This window comes from Ciona robusta, chromosome 14 (assembly GCF_009617815.1).
Source record: "Ciona robusta chromosome 14, ASM961781v2".
NCBI classification, from domain to species: Eukaryota; Metazoa; Chordata; class Ascidiacea; order Phlebobranchia; family Cionidae; genus Ciona; species Ciona robusta.
Window position 1 is genome coordinate 3,066,603 of NC_143248.1, and position 23,200 is coordinate 3,089,802.

At 34.3% G+C, this 23,200-nt stretch overlaps 4 protein-coding genes across 5 annotated transcripts; 2 read left to right on the forward strand and 2 right to left on the reverse strand.

Annotated features, from left to right (window-relative positions):
• The first annotated feature begins 233 nt into the window (after window positions 1–233).
• LOC149724981 (uncharacterized) lies at window positions 234–7,247 on the forward strand. Of its 2 annotated transcripts, XM_089892630.1 has the most exons (6): window positions 234–847; window positions 1,834–2,007; window positions 2,586–2,645; window positions 2,705–2,794; window positions 3,319–3,468; window positions 3,746–7,247. In XM_089892630.1, the coding sequence occupies exons 1-6, from the start codon at window positions 752–754 to the stop codon at window positions 3,821–3,823; spliced, it is 648 nt and encodes a 215-aa protein (XP_089748756.1). In that variant the 5' UTR covers window positions 234–751; the 3' UTR covers window positions 3,824–7,247. The 2 variants fall into 2 exon arrangements, with proteins under 2 accessions (XP_089748756.1, XP_089748757.1); XM_089892631.1 differs by lacking the exon at window positions 1,834–2,007.
• LOC149724982 (uncharacterized) lies at window positions 7,176–11,003 on the reverse strand. The gene is made up of 4 exons (XM_089892626.1): window positions 9,540–11,003; window positions 8,976–9,159; window positions 8,370–8,589; window positions 7,176–8,066 (listed from the first exon to the last, which is right to left on the reverse strand). Exons 1-4 carry the CDS (start codon window positions 10,142–10,144, stop codon window positions 7,720–7,722), a joined length of 1,356 nt encoding a protein of 451 aa, XP_089748752.1. The 5' UTR covers window positions 10,145–11,003; the 3' UTR covers window positions 7,176–7,719.
• A 1,285-nt stretch (window positions 11,004–12,288) lies between these two features.
• On the forward strand, window positions 12,289–17,346 carry LOC149724983 (uncharacterized). The gene is made up of 7 exons (XM_089892627.1): window positions 12,289–12,512; window positions 14,557–14,727; window positions 15,303–15,362; window positions 15,422–15,511; window positions 16,029–16,184; window positions 16,448–16,505; window positions 16,885–17,346. The coding sequence occupies exons 1-7, from the start codon at window positions 12,417–12,419 to the stop codon at window positions 16,980–16,982; spliced, it is 729 nt and encodes a 242-aa protein (XP_089748753.1). The 5' UTR covers window positions 12,289–12,416; the 3' UTR covers window positions 16,983–17,346.
• Window positions 17,347–19,369: 2,023 nt separating this feature from the next.
• Window positions 19,370–23,067, reverse strand: LOC149724984 (uncharacterized). Its single transcript, XM_089892629.1, has 7 exons — window positions 22,111–23,067; window positions 21,919–22,050; window positions 21,754–21,813; window positions 21,365–21,451; window positions 19,946–20,098; window positions 19,668–19,722; window positions 19,370–19,616 (listed from the first exon to the last, which is right to left on the reverse strand). Exons 1-7 carry the CDS (start codon window positions 22,120–22,122, stop codon window positions 19,420–19,422), a joined length of 696 nt encoding a protein of 231 aa, XP_089748755.1. The 5' UTR covers window positions 22,123–23,067; the 3' UTR covers window positions 19,370–19,419.
• Window positions 23,068–23,200: the final 133 nt, after the last annotated feature.

Genomic DNA, 23,200 nt, shown 5'->3' on the forward strand with positions numbered 1-23,200 from the left:
CCCATCACAAACACCAAAATGACGTCATAGTACACTGGCGGGAAACAACATAAACATACGTAATTGTAGGAGTTAGCAACAATGTTAATAGCTGAACACATAATAACTAAATCTTACAATAGTTACACTAAAATGGCGATGCTAACAGAACTATGCAAGAACCTGTACTGAAACGCAGACTAGAGAGACGGCGTTCGCAACTTCGCATAGCAAAGACAGGAGAAAGGCAATGTATAAGCCAGTCAGACGGTGGCGCTAGACAGCCAGTAAAATAGTAATAGCTGGAGTTAACACGAGGCTTTTATTTAAATCATTGGAAATGTTTGTGACAAACGTAAAATATTTTAAGCGACAGGGTATAAGAGAGTGATATAGTAGGGTGGGGAAAGAAGGGACATCTTTAGCACATAATATTCAAATATCCTGACCGTGTTTTCAACAAGTAACAACGGTCCATATAGGAGTCGTGAGGATACGGTTTTATAATCTGTTGAATTTTCTTTGTTTACTAGCAAATGGGGCAAGAAAATGGAATGAAAAGATGTCCCATCTTCCCCCACACTACTATAAATATAAAACCTATGAATTCATAAAAAAAGGATTTTTTAAATTATGACCGCTTTACTTCTTGTTAAAAAGCTGTTTATTACCGGCCGTTATTTTTCTCAAAATACTCAATAATGTTTTTGATTAATTCTGATTTATAGCATCTTCTTATATAGACATTAGCTTTTAAGATATTTTGCTCAAAATGGCAAACGTAGATGCCCATCAAGCTCTTATACTTAATCCAGCAGTGCCTGTTCGGAACCCAAGTCGATATAAAAATGTCATCTTTGATCTTGCTGTGAGTATAATAACAGTTTATATGCTTTATATTTAGTTAAGAGACTAACGATGCCATTTAGGCGAAGTTTATATATTTTATATAGTAGGGTGGGGAAGATGGGACACCTTTAACACTAATAACCAAAACATCCTGATCGTGTTTTAAACAATTAACAACCGTCTATGGAAGACGTGAGGATACGGATTTAGGTTTGTTTGAATTTCCTTTGTTTACTACCAAATGAGTCGAGAAATTAGAATGAACGGCAGTCCCATCTTCCCCCATCCTACTATATCCAAATATCCCGATCGTGTTTTAAATCAACAACGATCGTGAGGCTACGATTTTATAATTCTTTGCAAGGTGTCCCATCTTCTCCCAACACTATATATTATACATTTGACTGGGCTTGAATTTTGACTGTTATCATTTCGTAGCACCGAATCCTGGCTCAATTCATTAGCGTACACAAAAATCGTTCTGCTAAATGCACACCATCAGATCAGGATCAGATTCACGGAATTTATTACAGTTACTTTATTTAATACAAACATGACAGCCCGTATATATATATATGTATGATACGATTTTACGTCTTGATTAAAAACTAAAGCCATACTCAGTGATGTCAGAAGTCAAATCACTGAAGTTAGTTTTAGTTTTTAAACCGTAACATTTAAAATGAAGGCAATCGTATCGTTAGTAGGACGGGGCAAGACGGAACACCTTTAGCACATAATAACCTAATACCCTGATCGTATTTTTAAAATTAACATCGGTCTATTGGAGTCGTAAGGATACGGTTTGATAATTCTTTAAGTGTTTTTTGTTTACTACCAAATGGGACGAGAAAATAGAATGAAAAGGTGCCCCATCTTCCCCACTCTACTACATATGGGCTGTCATAATTGTATTAAAACTGACCAGAAAACCCGGGTTTTTTTGGCCTAAGTTTATTTAAACTAACCGATACAGACAGGTTACGACTCGTATTTTATTGGCAGGTTTCGGAAACAATTCTTGGTGTATTAAGCATTGTGCTTGGTATTGTAATTGTATCAACTAAAAAAAATGTCGCGCCAGACATGGTTTGTCTTTATTATCCGGTTTCTACCTGTCGCGCAGTATTATTCACCCATTATTTCCCAGAGTTGCAAGGATTATTGCCTGGTGTATGGGTTAGTATACATAACTTCTATACATGTCACACGTTACTACTAATATACTGTATATAGGGTAAGATGGGACACTTACATCACATAATATCCAAATATCATGATCGTGTTTTATACAATTAACAACAGTCAATATGAGAGTCGTAAGGATGCGGTTTTATAATTATTTGCACAATTCTTTGTTTACAACCTAATGGAACGAGAAAATAGAGTGAAAAGGTGTCCCATCTTCCCCCACCGTGCTATATTGGCTGTAAGAGGTAACTCGCAAGTCGTTGGGCACGAATTCTGTGAAACAGAACACCCGTGTTATAACGACTGCCGTTGCTCTGTAATGTGAGGATAAATAAAACATATTTATTTATTCATTAATCAATAACAATAATATCAGTATTTTTAATTGTTTTGACAACTGCATGGAGGATGACATGAAATGGATGAACCGAAGTTAAATTTGGTTTCATGCACCTATATTCAGTCAATGCATCTATAATAATTAAACGTTGCAACTGCCATCTATTCACAAATATTTGATATAAATTAGGTAGAATACTGTTAAATATGATACCTATACGTACTAGGTTTTGATTGCTGGTATTCTTGGAATTTTCGCTAGCAGGAACCGGCCATCTTCATCTGTCGTAAGTTTAGTGTTACAAGCAAATTCGTCAGCGCTTTAATATAATACTTATATATCCAGATAAACGCTCATATGAGTTTTTCCGTCACAGCAGCGATATTCTTATTGGGACAAGTTGCTGCCGGAATAGTTCTTGGCTTTTACAGCGCGGTAAATCTATTTTGCCAATATTTTTCATCAGTTATTGTATAAGATCCGTCAGTTAAACAAATTATCGTTTAAAACTTGTTGACGACTGATTTAAAATAGCAATTGGCTTATGTAATAATACTAATTTGTCTCTTCTTGGATTACGATAGCGAAGATTTTGAAATATGTTAAACGAAAAGACAGGGTATAGCGAGAAGACAAAGGTTGTTAAAACACGCTTACGGTTAAAAACATGTTTACATTTAGTTGGAAGAAAAGCGTGGTCGCTATACCGACGTTGGCTACACCCAAAGTTGGCTGCACCTATCAGACACACGAGCCATTTATGTTTAATTAATGTCAAGTTAAACTTCTAATAGGAACAAAAGTGTGCATAAAGACTTCATTTGGTTGGCACTTGTAAATCTGATTATGAATGATCTGAATGCTACTATACTCTTACTAATCTTGTGTAATTTCCCGATTTGAAGCAAGCATCTATTTTTCAAGTAATTCCTTATTAACAAGATACTATATATCTGCAGAATGTTGAGTATTTATGCTTCGCGTTGGCCGTGATTGGTTTTCTTTCATTCATACTCTGCATCATGAGCGCTAGTTTTGGTTGCTCATACCATACCGTTGTTATTGGCAGTGCTAGTTGTTGCGGAGCTGGCTGCTGTGAAACTGATGGGGTACGTTTATAATAACTATAACATACCATTTTATTCATCTCTTCGAAAACAGTAACGAAGATCAGATTAATTAAAACAACGAAGAGAAGGAATTAGCACCAAAACCAAAGCGTAAAAAACACGCTTTGAAAAAAAAACTACTTGAGTAAAAGTGTCAAATAAAAGCGCGGTGGAGAAACCCTCAATACACTATAAATTAACTTTTACAACAACTATAAACTATCCCTAATATTATGTTTAATTCTCTAAAACGTTTATATTTATACTCTTTTTGTAGGGCAACCCACAAGTTGTTTGTGTACAACAACCACCGCAGCAAGTCGTCGTTTCCCCTGGTAATTATCACCTTTTATAACTCCATAGGATAAAAGAAAAATTGGAAATTTTTTTTTTAAGTTTACTGGAACGGCGTTCCGTTAGTAGCGAGACACTTTAAACACAAATTGCGTGTACAAAGTTTTTCTCAGACTAACATTCATTCATAACCGTATAAGTATTACCATAGTATATAATGAAGTGGCTTCTGTATACTATGTCGTTACATTGTATATAGTATATATTAGGGTGGGGGAAGATAGGCCACCTTTTCATTCTATTTTCTCGTTCCAATTGCTAGTAAACAAAGAACATTTAAAGAATTATAAAACCGTATCCTCATGACTCCCATATAGACCGTTGTTAATTGTTTAAAACACGGTCAGGATATATAGATATTATGTGCTAAAGGTGTTCCATCTTCCCCCACCCCGCCCTACTATACTTACCTATTATTTATTAACGATTTATAAGATCAGTCATTCTAAAAATGATACATTGTTTTTTTGCATACAGAGTAGCTCAAAGATTGCTAAATTTTTCATTTTCTTTCAACGTCCTATTTGGTATTAAATGAAGAATATTTACACAATTATTTAAATTTATTCTCATGTCTCTAAAAGAGCGTTTCTAAACTTGTTAAAACACATTTAGAAAATATGGGATAAAAGAGCTAACGGCATCTATATCGTACCCTATCCTGCTATTAAAAAACGTCATTTTAAACTTTCGTGTGAAACAGCTAAGCATTTATGTTATTATGTATAGTACGAATTAAACATTCGTAAACCTACAAATCTTACCTTATACAGCTCAACAGTGTACATATCTGATGCTCGCATTCTCTTTTAAATGCTTTATTTTCAATTGTAATTAACTGTAATACAAACTGGTCTTAGGTTCAAAATATGAATGAATGAATGAATGAATGAATGTAACGTGCTTTATCCTCGCATGGCCGGAAAAGACAGTCGTTATCACACGGGTTTAACACCTCGTGCCAGCTTACCAGTTACCATGTATGTTACTTGTGGGTGTTATGTTTGGGGGGAATTTTCATTTGTTTATATATGGCTGCAGCCATAAAAATTATCATGATAATTTGGACAACCCATTAGTGACCACTGGGTTGGAGCAATAGACCACTTGCCACAAAAAAAATCGATAGGTGGCGACCGAGAGTATGTCTACCAAGCTAAGTCCATAGCAACGTATCTTTTTGCATTGGTTTAGCAAAGTTATGCGACGTTTTTGTTGAAACTGTGCTTGTGCGGTCGCTATTTTTTAATAATACTTCCACGTATAGTAGGGGTAGATATTGTTAAAGATATGTTGTATCAGATTCGTTGTTAAAATTAGTTTTTATCACTCATTTGCGTAGTTCTATGTCTGTGCAGATATACGCAGTATAGATTTACAAACAGAAAAGTTATGCTGCCATTGTGTGTGTTATAACTGATTTCATTAGTAAGCTAAACTTTAATATTTTAGTTTATTATAAGCCAGACACAGACCAACATCGCACTTCAGCACCTGCAAGCTGCAATTCCATACACAGACTCAGACTTTATTGACAAAAAAAAAACAGAAGAAAGTTTATTATTAGTGATATTTTATCTGATGTTAATTCATCAGTTTACTATACTGGTAACTATAGTGCAGGGTTGATTTTTTTCAATTTTAATATTATGTTGGTTACTTTTTAGGACGCTCAGTAAAGAAATTGGAGCTGATTTTTCAATTTGTTAAAAAGCAAGCATAATGAATTATTGGCATAGCAGTAATAGACATTTCCACAGGTATACAGTTTGGATTAATTTTTAGTTAGACATTTAAATAAACAGATATATTCTTGTGTAGATAATTGCCAAAAAGACAAGAGATATGAGTCTATATGAGGAATTTTTTAAGTGTTTGCTCAGACTTCGAAGAGGCTGGAATGTGCATCATCTGTCCGATATGGAAAATACCATGTTAAAGACTTGACTTTGCGATGGCATTCCATAATCTCTGTACCATGCATTGAAGTATCGATGCCCACCGCATAAAATACCGTTATTATGCCCCATCTCATCCAATGAATGAGCCACAGCACAATGCCATATCTGCTTAATTTGCCGGGAATCAACAAGAATTAGAATCTACTCTCAAACAATTTAACGTGAAGGGTTCCACGCCGGCAATTGCCTCACAATCTTGGCTTGAAAAGGAATAGAAACAACTAAACTATATACAGTTGCAGTACGCAGTTAGTTACACAACCACAGCAAAAACTTGACAGAACAGAGACTGCATTATAGACCAGGTTTCTGCATGTTTTAGACATAGATTAAAAGCTGCTTTATCCAAGATTAATGGAATAGAAATAACATTTTGACTTCGTAAAAATTTCGCAAAAAAATATGAATTGACTAACTCTTAGTAGAATCTGTGATAGTTATTGCTGGTTACTATACTATAACCAAGAGTTCTTAGGATGAGATTCTAGCCAAAAAAATCTGTTTGATTTTCTCATACAGGTGATTTGTGAAAATTGTCGCCATTTGGGGGACTTAGATTAGGTTGCTCAAAAGGTTATAAATTCTTAACGAAACACAGAAAACTGTTTTCTTTAAGACCATTCTTCATTTGCTTTCGTAGATTAAATATTTTGCAGTTAAAAAAATCATTCATGTTCAAATGTGATTATGCAGATCATCCATCAATTGTTTACTAAACACTTTGCATTCACCTTTGTAATGCATTCCTATTGCATTTTTATTAACTTAGTGTTTCTTTATTGTAGATTATGTAAGCAGGTCGTTATTATATCACTTCGGTAGCTAGTCTGAATATGTAGATTTATATAAAAACTGTTCTCGTTTTTTGATTAATAACTTCGTGTATACTTTTGTTTTGCAAACTTAAAACAAAATTTAAAATAATAACCATATCCTTCATAAATTGATTATCTGTTCTATTTTCTTCGAAAAAAACAAACTATATATTGAATAATTAATTTGGTGTTGCTTTCACAGCTATATAAAACGGTTATTGTAATTAATAATAACCATTTATTTTCTACAAATTGTAAATGTATAAAACATTGTCCATTTTAAAAGCGTTTACGTAAGAAATGTATCTGGACAAAAACAACACATAGTATTTAACTAAAAACTTTGCCCTATTTCGATATATAAACGTGGTTGTTCTACCTATACCTACTGTCTTGTAACCGCAACTTATTTTAACAATTTCGTCCCAATATATTTGAAACCCGTTGTATGTAGAATATGCTTGTGATGTTTTTGCACAACATTGTAAAGCCACTTTTGATACAGATCGTATATTTCCTTTCAACTCTTAACTTATCCACTGCACTGATATATAACTGTACAAAAGATACACGTTCATAATCTGACACGACGACGCTGGGTGTATTATATTTGGTGCCAACACAAAAATAAAACAACTTTTTAGTTACAGTGACTTAAATAAACAGAGTAGCTCCAGTGTTTTCTGTATTGTCTCCCAGTTTTGCTTTCGTTACTCATTCTTCGCAATAGGAACTACAACAGTAATTTAAACAAATGTTTTTAAAAGTACAGTTTTATGCATGTGAGTATACCACAAGGCGGTAATATGGTTCCCATCTGTGGATAGATTTTAAATGCATAGTGTTTTACACGAACACTGGTAATGTATTGTAAGGGTGGGAAGACGGGACACCTTTTCACTCCCTTTTACCGTTTCATTTGGTAGTAAACAAAGATCGTTAAAAAATTTAGGAAAACCGCCTGTTAAAGAGCTTCATAGATAGGCTGTTGTTTAAACCACGTTCCATCGACTTCCCCAACCCTACTTAATAAACGCAAGTTGGCATTTTGTCACGTCTTTAAATAAGAAAAAACGATTTGCCAACTTATAAAAACCTGTCTCTATAAAAACCTATTCTTTTTATAAAACAGTCGCCATATAATTTAACCAAATTTGCGCTTTCATAATGTTAACTCCCATGCCATAATGCGTTCCGTCGTAACTATGAACAAATGTAGTTAACTTTCTAAAATCAAACGTCTTTATTTCATTTATGTCCAGAAAGTTTCTCATTCTCGCTGAAAAACTATTTAAACCGTCTTCAACGTTACACAACCCCCAATACTTCCAAGGGCTTATTACCCCCGCTTTTAAAGGCAGCACCCACGTAATTTTGGGCCACTTTGCCTTTTCTTGTTTGAGCAGCATTAGCGCTGGGTTAAGAAATTGGTTAATTACTTTGTTCACGTCACAGTGGTCCAGAACACCTGGAAAATAAGTTGTCGTGTTTATTTGGAACTATTAATTTGCTACATAACCAAATAAGGCTTGCATTAAACAATTAAGAAGGTTCTCGAGTCATGTGGCTACAGTTATAATCTGTAAATATTCTTTGTTTACCACCAAATGAGAAGAGAAAGATGAATAAAGTCATGTCCCATCTTACACCACCTTACTATATTGTAACGATTGTCGTTCTGTCGCTATATATTCCGCCTCTTTGTTGTTACACTTTTATGAGACGTCCTACCGCGTTTGAAGAGACATAAAGTAAATAATTCTATCCTTACCGATACCGACAGCAAGGTAAGTCTCATTTTGATGAAGAACACTTTGTACCAAACTGTAGAACTCGTTTGAATATTTGCTTGAAAAATATGGTTTGAATTCCACGTCAAAATTTCGATGCCCGCCATTGCATAATGACGTATTACTGACGTCATCAGTAGATTGGGCCGTCTCAACAAGACAGTCGTATAACATGAATTGTAGATTTCCACGACACAAATTCTGTATAAAAAATTGTCTGAAATTTTTCGTTATTTATATGAAAACAAATTTTGGTACCTATATAGTACGGTGGGGGAAAACGGGACACCCTCACCACACGAGCATAAAGTAAGGTATATACGGACGTGGTAACTTGTACGCGGGTACGGGTTGTTTAAAAGAGAATAACTGTCTTATGGTAGGGTGGGGGGAGATGGGACACCTTTTTATTCTATTTTCTTGTCACATTTGGTAGTAAACAAATAAAAGTATTATTAAACCGTATTCTCATGACTCACATAGACCGTTGTTAATTGTTTAAACACGATCAGGATAATTATATATTATGTGTTAAAGGTGTCCCATCTCCCCCCGCCCTACTATATAACGAATTCCGTTATCCTTACTTTGCTTTTTTTAGTTGTGCATCCTTTCATTGCTCCATCTTCAGTTCGACCACTTAAAGATATCATTAGACCAAGGAACGTGTTTCGTATCAAAGAATCGCCGACAAAATAGAACTTCCTTCTTATTGTATTGGCGTTTAACACAGCACACGCTTCGTGTGGTTTATAATGAATCATCCGGCACCTGTAGGCGTATTTAAAATAAGTCATAACCGTACAGCGTAAAACCATAGTATACTGAAGTGTACTATGGTACAACTGTAATGTTACATTCAGGTTTTCCACGCTTAATTATTCAAACACGATTTCTTGGTCTTTTGTTTTCCATGAACAAAATAACACCTTATAGCAGTGGGCATATGTTGAAATTCCAACACACAATAGTCTCAAATTTCAGAACCAAACTGTTTGCACTACATAGCTCCAGTTTTACATAATTTATCATAAACCAGTATATATTTAGCATATGTGGTAAAAAATTACATCTTAAAGTTCGCCGTATTGTTTATATGTGCACTGTTAAAATGTCGTACCAGAGAGAGTATTTATAATCAATCAACGTACCGGTTGTCATTCGGTTTCCACTTTGCCACTTCCCCGTGGATATACTTTCTCATATCCAAACAATCCGGACAAAAACAAGCCATTGAATCTGCCTTAGAACATACTCCACTTAGTTTATTTGAACAGCATGGCTTGCTGCTGGTATGGTCGCACATACTCGCAGTTTTACCGCCAGGCAAGGTTACTTTTGCGCCACATTTACCATCTTTTCGCCAGTAAACCTTCGGAAAACTTAACGATTTCCTCACAAGTGAAATCGTTGTTTCTATTTCCTGTATTACACTCTGGTTGTATTCCTTATGCATTACCCATGCTCCATTCGTAAGGTTAAACAACAAGTTCTCGCATTGTGGTTTTAGAGGTGCGCTATCTTGAGTTCCAAATGTTTTGCCTTGTCTGCTGTAATTCCGGGATGTACAATCTATTGGGCCTTTCCTTTCTCCGTATACCAAGTTACCAACTGGTACTTTGAAAATGCATAGATAAGAAGCCAGAGTAAAAATGACGATGCTTAAAAAAGCTCTTCTCTTGAGTACAATGTTCAATCTGAACCACGAATTGTTGTGTGTCTCTTTGCTCTTTTCAATCTGGCATGAAACAGACATATTACAAACGCATTACTACATTACTGGTGCCTTACTTTTTACTGTAATAGGAGCTCAAGTCTACTTCCTAAACAGCGTAAGAGAATACTAGCAAAATATAGTTACAGTCAACGGTACAGTTTGCTTATATAAACACTTCGTAAACAAACTACAGCTATGTGTCAACGCACGGTTAATACGCTTTCGTACTCTTTAACGAGGCACAATACTTTGGGCACGTTGATCTCATTTTCTGTACAAAGCGAAAAAGGGGAGTTCCCGTTCTAAAGTAAACACAGCCAGTGTCTATTCAAATGTTAAAAAGTTGTTCAACCGTCGAAAACCAGCACCGCTTACAGTCACACAAACCCTTCTTTCGAACCTTGGATCAACGGCTACGCTAAGAATTGTTCATAAATGAGTGGATGAAACTCGTTTCTGGCGTGGCGGTACAATGCCAGCCGTTGTAATACGGTGTTCTGTTACACCTCGTGCCCGTACTATTCAAGAAAGTTTGTGGATTTACTTAATCTTGTAGCTGTGTACATGTGAACGTAGTAGATGAAACGTTAACAGCTACAATTTTGTAAATAGCGAAGCAACAGTCGCTATTCCCGTTTAAACATCTTTGAATACGATAACGACAAATAAATGAAAGTAACGAAAAGAAGGATATTGGCAACAAAATGCCATATTCGTTAAAAACACTGTACGAGAAAAATCTTACTGTAAAAAAAAGCGTGGCTGTCAAATCTCAACTTTTTTATATTGGCGGAAAATTACACGAACGCTTGTATTTTTCCAGCCTGCAGCTTGTTTTTAACCACCAATATTACGTTATAACATTTTAAACAGCGTAGGCCTACAGAAATATTTCCATGACGCAATAAAACGTCTTGGTCTTCGGTTTTAAAGTTTGCGGAATTTTAACCAAAATTTCGTTTTCAATGTAGCCTTTATTAATACCAACCTTTTAAAATGTGGTTCAGTTTTGTTTATAGTTCCACTAAGTAAACAAATATATAGTACACTGTTAGCATTAAACACACATATTTGCTGGTCGCATTTTTAAGAATTTATAGCGTTTTAAGTCCCATGGCTACGCCCATATAATTCTGTATACATACTCTTTGTTTAATACCAAATTCCCATTTGGCAACAAGAAAGGGAATTAAAACATGTCTTCTTTTAGAATAACCCATCAGCTATATCCCAATTTCTGCGGTTATGATCTTGTGGCATGCAGTGCCCGGGCAAACATTCTGAATTGTTTAATAATTTGAACCAGCTGTATATTATATGAAAATATAATCCATTGAAACATATATTAGGTAAGTGTAGGATGGGATAAATTTGGCGCATAATATCCCATATTTCCTAATCGTATTTAAACAATTAACAAAGCTCTTGTAAATAGCCATGGTGATACGGTTAAATAATTCTATAAATATTTGTTGTGTACTACTAAATGTGACGATAAGAGGGAATAAAAACATAGACCATCTTCCCCCAAACTACCATATATGCAAAAAGTTTATATTGAGCAATAGATAACTAGCAGTTTGCAAGACGTGTTTACTACTCAGTAAGTAACATTACTGATGCTGAAAATAAAGGAAATTACGCAGCTTAATCGACAGGAATATACGCAGCACGGGACTTTGTCACGACAGTGCATGTGTTAGAGCAAGAGCGTATAGTGAGTGAGTGTTGGTTGTCTAGTTTAAAATATCACCTCACGTTTATTTGCGCAATTGGTCACATGTTTACATTTGCCTTTATAAATACCATGCACTAGCTTTAAACAAGGCTTTTATTTAAATCTTTGGAAATGTAAACGTTTTGTGACAAACGTGAAATAAGATTTTAAGCGATAGGTATATAAGTATAAGAGAGTGATTTAGTATAGTGGGGGAAGATGGGACACCTTTAGCACATTCTATCCAAATATCCTGACCGTGTTTTCAACAAGTAACAACGGTCTATCGGAGTTGTGAGAATACGGTTTTATAATCTATTGATTTTTTTTGTTTACCAGTAAATGGGACAAGAAATTAGAATGAAAAGGTGTCCCATCTTTCCCCACACTACTATATTAGCTGTTATATTTGTATTGAAACTGACTAGAAAACTCGTGATTAATGAATATTTTTATTATGACCGCTTTACTTTTTGTTAAATGGCTGTTATTTTACCAGGCGTATTTTTCTAATTACTCAATCATGTGTTTGATTAATTCTGATATAAAGCATTTTCTTATATAGACATCAGACTTTAAAATATTTTGTTCAAAATGGCAAACGTAGGTGCCTATCAAGCTTCTATAGTTAATCCAGCAGTGCCTGGTCGGAACCCTTATCGGTATAAGAACGTCATCATGGGTCTTGCTGTAAGTATAACAAGAGATCATAGGTCTAATGAATGAGCACGGCTTAAACTAATTAGTATAATATAGTAGGGTGTAGGGAGATAATTAGTATAATATAGTAGGAGAGGACACCTTTAACACATTATTTCCAAATAGCCTGATTGTATTTTAAAGAATTAACAACGGTCTGTGGAAGTCGTAAGGATACGGTTTCATAATTTTTTGAATTTTCTTTGTTTACCACCAAATGAAAAGAGAAAACAAAATAAAAAGGTGTCCTATCTTCCCCCACCCTATTATATTAATTAATCCTTTTACTACAACGGTCGACTGGGCTCGATCAAAAACAAATCTGAAGTAACCAACAAAACGGGTTCTAGTCGCCATTGGTGGCTAGGCAGAATGTATTTATACATGTATTATAACTAATGAAACTTATGACGTATGAGGATTGAGTGATTGGAAAAGAATATGTGTAAATACGCCTTGTACAACTCCTGTACCATGTGTTTATTGTAAACTTACACTGGTTAACATTGTCGTCGCTTAAAAACGTTTGTTTTCATGACTTTGGACAAACCGTAATCACTCAGTAGCCTAATTAGGTAATGTTAAAAGTTAATATTAAACATATAATGTTTAATTAAAAATAAAGGTTTCAATTACGATAAATAATAATAAGGTATAAGAGTAGTGTTTTTGATGCGTCCTTTAAATGGAAATAGTTTTATTCAGGCGTGAATCGTTGTGAGGATTCCTTAAATCACCAACAAGTGCGGCCCAGACAGACAGTATAACCGCTGTCCCGACAAACCTGCTTACTGGATCTACTGGCCTACCGGTTATGGCACCCGATATTATAGTCTTTGAATAAGATATATAGGGACTAATACTATATACACTTTTTATTTATATTTGCGCACTAACGTAAACAAAGCCAAAAGTTACCGATTACTCTGTTACCAACGGGTTCCCGATGCATGGCAGTTTACTTGACTCGCAAGCGTTATGATCATTAATTACTAATTAATTGGACGATTTTATGCACTATGGTTATGAGACTAAGCGTACATGAAATTAATATATCGAATACACTCGATTAATCAATGTTATAGTACATTTTAACCACGAATTAGAGCTTTAAACAGACAGAAAAGTAATTGGTAACTACTCGCAAATTAGGCGACCGTATGCAGTATGGTTTATAAAACTTTGTTTAGTTCAAAATGTTTTATAGAGTACAATCATTTTATTAAAGTTTAAGGTATATTTTGAATTTGGCGCATTTGATCAAACAGTAAAGTAATCGGTAATTAATCGCTAATCATGCGGTTTTAAATCTGAAAATGTAGTCTAAAAATTCTAAATATATAATATAATTTGATTTCAATCAAGAGATAAAAGAAAAAATAAAATGAGAATTGCGATAAGTGCGGGGAAAAATCGCCCTATTAGCAACAGCAACAACAACGCCAAGAACAACTGTTCGACGAAAAAGGATCTGTATGACCACTACCGTGCTCAATAACAGTGTATATGCTTTACAATTAAATAGGAGACTGACGATATCATTTAGGCAAAGTTTGTATCTTTTATGTTATACCGTTGACTGGGTTTGATTTTTGAATGTTACTTTTTTGTAGCACCGGATCCTGATTGAATTCATTACACAAGAGTTGTCCTGCTAAATGGGCATCATCAGATTAAGCGTAACATTTAAAATAAAGGCAATCGTATCTTTAATAGGATGGGGCAAAACGGGACACTATTAGCCCATAATAAACTAGTATCTTGATCGCATTTTTAAAATTAACAACGGTCTATATGGCAGTTGTAAGGAAACGGCTATATAATTTTTTTAATGTTTTTTGTTTACTGCCAAAAGAGACGAGAAAAAATAGCATGAAAAAGTCTTTCATCTTCCCTACTCTACGACATATAGGCTGTTATATTTGTATTGAAACTTACCAGAAAACTCGAAAACTCGTGATTTCAAGATCTAAGTTTATATAAACTTATTTAAACTGATCCACACATGTTATCTCGACACGTATTTTATTGGCAGATTACGGAAACGATTCTTGGTGTTTTAAGCATTGTGCTTGGTATTGTACTTGTGGCAAATAAAAATGAAGTGCCAGTCAGGGTTTGTCATTCTTATCCGGTTTATACCTGTCACGTATTATTCACCATCTATTCCCCGAAAGCTGGAGAAGGATTATGGACTGGTATATGGGTTAGTATACATAACTTCTATACGTGTCACACGTTACTACCAATAATACTGTATAGGGTAAGATAGGACACTTCCATCACATAAAATTCAAATATCATGATCGTGTTTTTTTATAATTAAAAACAGTCTATGAGAGTCGTAAGGTTACGGCTTTATAATTATTTGCATTATTCTTTGTTTACAACCTAATGCAACGAGAAAATAGAGTGAAAAGGTGTCCCATCTTCCTCCACCGTGCTATATTGGCTGTAAGATGTAACTTGTAAGAGGTAAGTCGTTGGGCGCACGAATTCTGTGAAACAGAACACCTGTGTTATAACGACTGCCGTTGCTCTGTCATGTGAGGATAAATAGGGCATATTTATTTATTCATTCCTCACTACTAATATCAGTATTTTTAATTGTTTTGGCAACTGCATGGAGGATGGATGACCCGAAGTTTAATTTGACTTCATGCACCTATATTTAGTCAAGGCATCTATAATAATTATAATGTTGCAACGGAAATCTGTTCACACACATTTGACATAAATTAGGTAGAATAGTGTTAAATATGAAACCTATATACGTACTAGGTTTTGATTGCTGGTATTCTTGGAATTTTCGCTAGCAGGAACCGGCCATCTTCATCTGTCGTAAGTTTAGTGTTACAAGCAAATTCGTCAGCGCTTTAAAATAATACTTATATATCCAGATAAACGCTCATATGGGTCTTTCCATCACAGCAGCAGTATTCTCAGCTGGACAAGTTGCTGCCGGAATAACTCTTGTCTTTTACACCGCGGTAAATCTATTTTGCCAAATTTGTCAATCTTATACGTTCATCTTATAACTGAACGTAAAAGATCCTTCAGTTAAACGAATTATCGTTTAAAACTTGTTGACGACTGACTTAAAATAGAAATTAACATATGTAATAATAAAAATTTGTCTCTTCTTGGATTACGGTAGCGAAGATTTTGAAATATGTTAAACGAAAAGACAGGATATATAGCGAAAAAAAAACAACAGTTGTTAAAAGACGCATACAGTAAAACACATATTTACATTAAGCTGGAGAAAATAAGCTTGGTCGTTACACCTAGCGGACAAACGAGCCATTTATGTTTAATTATTCTCAAGTTAAACTTCCTATAGAAACAAAAGTAAGCGTAAAGACTTTATTTGGTTGGCACTTGTAAGTCTGATTATGAATGATCTGAATGCTACTATACTCTTACTAATCTTGTGTAATTTCCCGTTTTGAAGCAAGCATCTATTTTTAAGTAATTCCTTATAAACAAGATACTGTATATCTGCAGAATGTTGAGTATTTAAGAACAAGCATCGCGTTGGCCGCGTTTGGTTTTATTTCATTCGTACTCTGCATCGTGAGCGCTAGTTTTTGTTGCCCACACCATACCGTTGCTATTGGCACTCTTAGTTGTTGTGGAGCTGGCTGCTGTGAAAGTAATGGGGTACGTTTATAATGACTATAACATACCATTTTATTTATCTCTTTGAAAACAGTAACGAAGATCAGATTAATTAAAATAACGAAGAGAAGGAATCAGCACCAAAACCAAAGCGTTAAAAACATGCTTTAAAAAAACTACTTGAGTAAAAGTGTCAAATAAAAGCGTGGTTGCGAAACCCTTAATACACTATGAATTAACAATTAATCTATCCCTTATATTATGTTTAATTCTCTAAAACGTTTATATTTATACCCTTTCTGTAGAGCGATCAACAAGTTGTTTATGTACAACAACCACCGCAGCAAGTCGTCGTTTCATCTGGTAATTATCACCTTTTATAACTACAGGTTTCTGAGATAATTTTTTTTTGATAAAATGTTTACTGGAACGGAGTTCCGGTAGTAGAGAGACACTTTTAACACAAATGGCTATAAACTAAATTTCTTTTGTTGACAAAAGCTCTAGTCTAATAAATCCAGCCCCAAATACTCTATTATATCAGTTATGTAGTAGGGTGGGGGAAGACGGGACACCATTTCCCTTGTTAATTGTTTAAAATATGATCAGGATTTTTGGATTTTATGTGCTAAAGGTGTCCCATCTTCCCCCACCCTATTTTATAACCTATGCTTTAACCATTTTAGTGAATTACTAACGCGTGATGCGTTTCTACGCATAATTGCAATTAATTCTTATACAGGCGCACAGCAAGGCATGGTACTCCAAAATGAATATGCAACGTCAACAGCTGGCCCTCCGTTAGAAAAGCAGACTGAAGCAAATGCTTTCCAAAGTTAGAGAACGTTGATCCACTCAGCAATTAATAACAATTGCAAAAGGAGAGAGTTTGTCATCATATAAAATCATAAATCGTGTACAAAGTTTGTCTCAGACTAACATTCATTCATTCATTCATTCATAACCTTATAAGCATTACCATATTATATACTGAAGTGGTTTCATTATACTATGGCATTACATTGTATATAGTATATATTTAACCAAGGTGATCCTAGAATACAGATATTTTAGCGGCCATTTTCGATACCTTCTACTGGTGCCACCAACCTAAAATTTGGACACTTTACAAACTAGACCCCAGCGGTACCGATTCTAAAATAAAAAATTTAAAATTCGAAAAAATATTATTTATGAATATTAATATTCGTCATAAAAACATATTTATAGAATTTTCTCCCGATCCAGCTTCGAATATGTTATAGCGCCACGAAATACCTAAAAAATGAAATATCGTTTTCTTCAAAAAAGTGCGGGGATGGATGTAAAATATTGTGGAGAGTATTAATTACTCGAATTTCGTGTTTATACATTTTATTTGCACGAACGCAAAAATAGTACATATTAATCCACATAAATGTTTTTATAACAAAACTATAACAGTAAATATAAGAATATTGATATACCTAGTGAGGCTAAAAGTATCGGCGTTAAATGGTTTTGTATCAATTGCTCTTACTAGTTTGTTTACTACCTATGATAACTATGTGTTTTCAGTTATATTCTACAGGAATCCGACGATGATCAACGAACAGACAACGAGGAGATCACTAAATGTTTGGTCTCTATTCCTCACTTTTTACTCTTCTATTAATTCTGCATCGTATCAGTTTGCAGAATAGTAGAAGAGTAAAATGTTTAGATTACATCTGCACAAAACTCCTCTCTGGTGAACCTTGCCAACAACGTTAAAACTCTATAAATGCCAAAGATGAACACATTCGCAAATTAAATAACGGAGGTGCAAAGATTATCATAAAATGGGCGAAAGCGACCTTGCACCTCTACTTCAGGCATTTCTATAACAAACAGGTTTATCTTCCTTTCCTTTCGGACAGGATAACCGTAAATAACCCGAAATTCGAGTAATTAATACTTTCCACAATATTTAACATCCATCCCCGCACTTATTTGAAGAAAACGATATTTCATTTTTTTAGGTATTTCGTGGCGCTATAACATATTCAAAGCTGGATCGGAAGAAAATTCAATAAATATATTTTTATGACGAATATTAATATTCAATTTAAAAAAAAATTAAATTAATTATTTTTTCAATGGGGATAACATGCTAGTGACCTACATAGATGTATGCGTAAGTTATATTTTCGCGAAAAAAAAATCGAAAATTTAATATTTATATGATTCAAGTTATGACCATACTTGTTTGTATTCTGAACCCTTCCCCGCACTTTTTTGAAGAAAATGATGTTTCATTTTTTAGGTATTACGTAGCGCTATAACATATTCAAAGCTGGATCGGGAGAAAATTCTATAAATATATTTTTATGACGAATATTAATATTCAGTTATAAAAAAAAGTTGAAATTAATTTTTTTTTCGATGGGGATAACATGTGAGTGACCTACATAGATGTATGCGTAAGTTATATTTTCGCCGAAATATTTTAAAATTTAATACTTGTATCATTCGGGTTATGACCCTCATGTTCAAAGTTGAGTAAAATTTTTCCTATGGGAAATCCCATGCATTGTCGAAACAGCCGATTTTTTTTTACTTTAGCGGGTTTTTTTCACGCGATTTTTTTAGAACCCGTTTCGTTTTGGCAAACTTTGATGGAACGTTTAGGTTACATTTGAGCATATCTATCCATATACAAATTTTCATTTTTCGTTGGTATGCCCTTTTAAAACACATTTAGAAAATATGGGATAAAAGAGCTAACGGCATCTATATCGTACCCCACCCTACCCTGCTATTAAAAAATGTCATTTTGAACTTTCGTGTGAAACAGCTAAACATTTATGTTATTATGTATAGTTGTTAGTACGAATTAAACATTCGTGGGCCTACAACTCTTACACTCTCGTCTACAGCTTAACAGTGTACATAACTGCTCACATTAACTTTTACCTGCTTTTTCTATTGTAATTAACTGTAATACAGACTGTAAGGTATTGGACTTCAAATGCCATGTTTAAGTTAATGAACAAACATATCTGTTCGAAAAAGTTTCATTTTTAATTAAACAGAAAACATATTATGTGAAGTAAAAAGGAGATGTAGACCTTTTTTGTTATAGTCCTCCTCAGACGGTACAATGTGGCTTATATAATCCAAAGCCGATGTCGGCATGTTTATATAGTCCGCATAAACGGGAGATAATACTGAAATGTAATCGCTTACAAACAAGTAACACCCAATCCAACTGTCCGATGAAGAATATTTTATTTGTTGTTCCCAGAAATATTGACGTTTATCGCCCTTTGTTCGGAGATGCCGGTAGTTTGGGACTTGTCACAGCCCTAGGCCGTTGATGCTGGCTTGTTTTGGACCGCTGATGTGAAAATTTTACCGCTAAATTTGTCGGGGTTTGCTCGAAGGTATTAGGGCTTGTAACAGGACGACTTTTTTGAGATTTCATCTGATCAAAATCGCTTACATTCCTATTTACTACAAATTTGTGTTAAGTAAGTGCGCATGAATAATGAATGTGATATATACCATCCATCTCGACTGGTGTTTGTTTCTGCGTATTAATGGCTGATGGTGCCTCCACCTGATGCACAGTTCAAAAGTAAGCATAGAGTTAATAAACTCAATAAAGTTTATGTCAGGTTTTTATGGTAAACTTGTATTTTTATGTGCTTATCAACATAAAAGGAATATGGTAGGAAAACGCAGTCTTAAAAATATTACTTAAACATTTTGGTATAAATGTAAATATAAACCACATATGACCTATACAACCATATGCACGTGTTATATTAAATCTGCTATACCTCCTCACAGCAATGAATTGTAAATGTAAGAGGCTTTCCTGCGTAATAAGCGAGATGTAATGGGCCGCAGTAACAGGCGCTGACAATGCAGAAAACGAGGGAGATGAACCCGAATACGGCAACGATAATCGGTATTATTGAGTAGAATGCAACCTGTAAATCACGTGTTAAATGAATGTTCTTCTTTGCGTCTAGAATACATCAAAACATATAGTAGGGTGGGGGAAGAAAAATGTTAGAGTATTATTCGACAGTGTTCTCACGGTCCAACAAAGTGCGCGGCAAAGACAACTGCTGTTGTTCAGTATTAAAATTCGGTGTTAAAGATTACAGCATTTTTTCAATAGCTGAAAAAAGAATTATAAGAAAATGCTTATTATGAATGTTCGCTAAATCATATTAAAACTCCTGAAATTTTGTAGTTTGCAAGTGTGAATCATCAATTCGGTATCGTAGTTTAATAAAAATATAGGCTAAAATATTTCGCACAGTTTGATTTTGTCTCATAAAATTAGTTTTATTTTGTGAGAAAAATTAAAATATAAACATGATAAAAATAGGCAGGGGTCAATACGGTTCAAATTAGGGTTAAAATCAACAACAAAAAGATCGTTTTAAAATTATATAGGCCATATAAAGTTTAAATGGCACAGAAACTAGCACAGCCTGTTAATTTCGGTATAGGTTAACTACAAGCTGCAGAATACTATTTATATAAAATCTTTCAAATTTTTTATCCCATGTTCCCCCACATTGTAATTTTGTAGGTTTTTATTGCTAAACTTTGAAAGTTTTTTTTAATTCAATAATTTATACATCAGGGGTTATTCAAATATAACATACTGATATAATAAAAAGAAAATATATGGAAAATATATTCGAAAATAAATCATTTGCACTTGGATATAGTTTATGAGAAGTGGCTTGTGCGAAAAACAGCGTAGCAATACCAAATTTGTCAAAAAAATGTAAACTTTATTAATAGTTATTATCAATTTTCTGTTATTACAAGTTCATACACATTTGTAGGATAAAATATTTATTAATTGAGGTTCTATATTGTTCGAACAATACCAATTCTTCATATGTTCATGTTCTGTTCAATAATATAATGTATATATTATGTAACATGTAAATATCTATATAGCAGTAGGGCAAGAAAAAGAATGTTTAAACTTGTTTTTCAAAGCGTACAATGTTATTTCGTGTTATTTACTTGTATTTCTAATAAAAAAAATCATTTATTCATCAAAATTACCAATGATTTTAAACTGTCCTGTCTTACCCGGTCTGTTTTCAAATTGGTATAATTTTTGCTTTGAGAAATATTGGACAATATGTGCTTAAGGGTCCCGTTTTCCCCCACTCTAGTATATTTATAATAAAAAAATAACAGAAATGTACCATATAACATCATACCGTATGTTTCGCCCAAACAGCAGCGATTATAACTTGCGGCACTAAGAATATGGTTGCTAACACCGCGAAAACGAAATGTGAGCGTATCTGAAATTAAATAGGTTTGCATGTGAGAGGATCTGAAATTAAATAGACTGCATTCAAAACTTTCAGAAAAATATGGCAAACTAAATGACAAGCTTGGTGCCGTATAACTAAGCTTTTATCCGGGGTTGGTATCTAAGATCAGAGTTTCGGAACTATATATATGTTAATTTAGATAACAATTTAATTAAAGTTAAGTCTGATTTAGGGTGTCTCGCCACTGCCGAAACAGCGTTCCCGACTGATATTTTGCTCTGCAACGTGTCTTAGTTCAACAGCTGAGTTGGCCGTTATAAGCGACTTACGAGGCCCTTTTTAGATTTGTTGCTGGATGCAGTAATTCCGAGAATGCCAGCAACGAATGTCTGAAATGTACGTATACCTGAGTTAATAATTTGAAAAAGACGCCGTATACGTGGACTATAAATATATCTTAGTTGTATTTACCACTGGCGAAAACGCTTACTAACCAAACATCCAACCCAAATTCCTTCACCAAGCCTGACATGACAAAAGTCGTGACAACTATCCAAACCACTGTAGTAGAGAAGAAGAACAATCCCAAGCGCAGTGTTGAAAAATCCGAGAATGGTCTCTGTAACCTGCCAGCAAAAGCATAAACCATAACACTAATTATTTGTTTAAAAACATTAAAAACTTACACAAAGTCCCATGACGGTGTTTTTTTTGTTTTTTTCATAGAATAAGTAGGGTGTGCACCTGAATCAATAGGGTGTACACTTGTCATGTTTAAGAGCTAGTAGGCAGTCGCCGGATTTGAACCCTTGAACAATTAGTTTGGAAATGCTCCTTAAGTATAAAAATAAAGCGTAAACAAAATCAATTAATCAAACATAATCTTAGTGCTGCTTTATTTCAAGTGATATCCTTTTATAATATAGACGCCTGAATAAAATACTGTTTCGTTTGTTTTTTAAATTGCGCTGAAAGTTTATTGGTCTGCTTCTATATATAGTAGGGTGGGGAAAGATGTGACACCTTTAAACCATATACGCCATTATACTTAGTTGTGGTATACCATAATGATATTTACTGATGCAAAAACACATACAGGGTGTACAACAGAAATTGCACGTACTATGCGGTTTACACCGCCTGATGAGGACTATAACAAAAAAAGATCTATATTTCTTTTTCACTTCACAGAATATTTTTTCTGTTTCATTTAAAATGAAACTTTTTTCGAACACATATATAGTAGGGTGGGGGAAGACGGAGCACATTTAAAGGGGCATACCAACGAAATATGAAAATTTGCATATGGATAGAGATGCCCAAATGTGACCAAATGGTACCATCAAAGTTTCCTAAAATAATAATACAGTTTTAAAAAAAATCGCGTGAAAAAAACCTGCTGGAGTAAAAAAAATCGGCTGTTTCGACAATGCATGGGATTTCCCGTAGGAAAAAAAGACACTGAAATTTGACCGTTTCTAGTTTCTAAACTACTAAAGAAAAATCAAATTTTATTTTGGATTTGGTATAGTTAATGAGTTAACTTCTTCTTTGTGATTATATAAAAAAATAAAAATGTAAACTTTATTATGTTTTAATTTTTCGATTGAACCTAGCTACATACCAGATTATGAAAAAGTGCTGAGTCACATGGGCGTCGCCAAGGGGGGGCCTGAGGGGCCATGGCCCCCCCAAATTTTGAGTTTTACAGTAATGTTATTGGTGAAAAAATAAAATTAAAGTGTTAAACGTGCTAAACAGTGATGTTCAAATGGG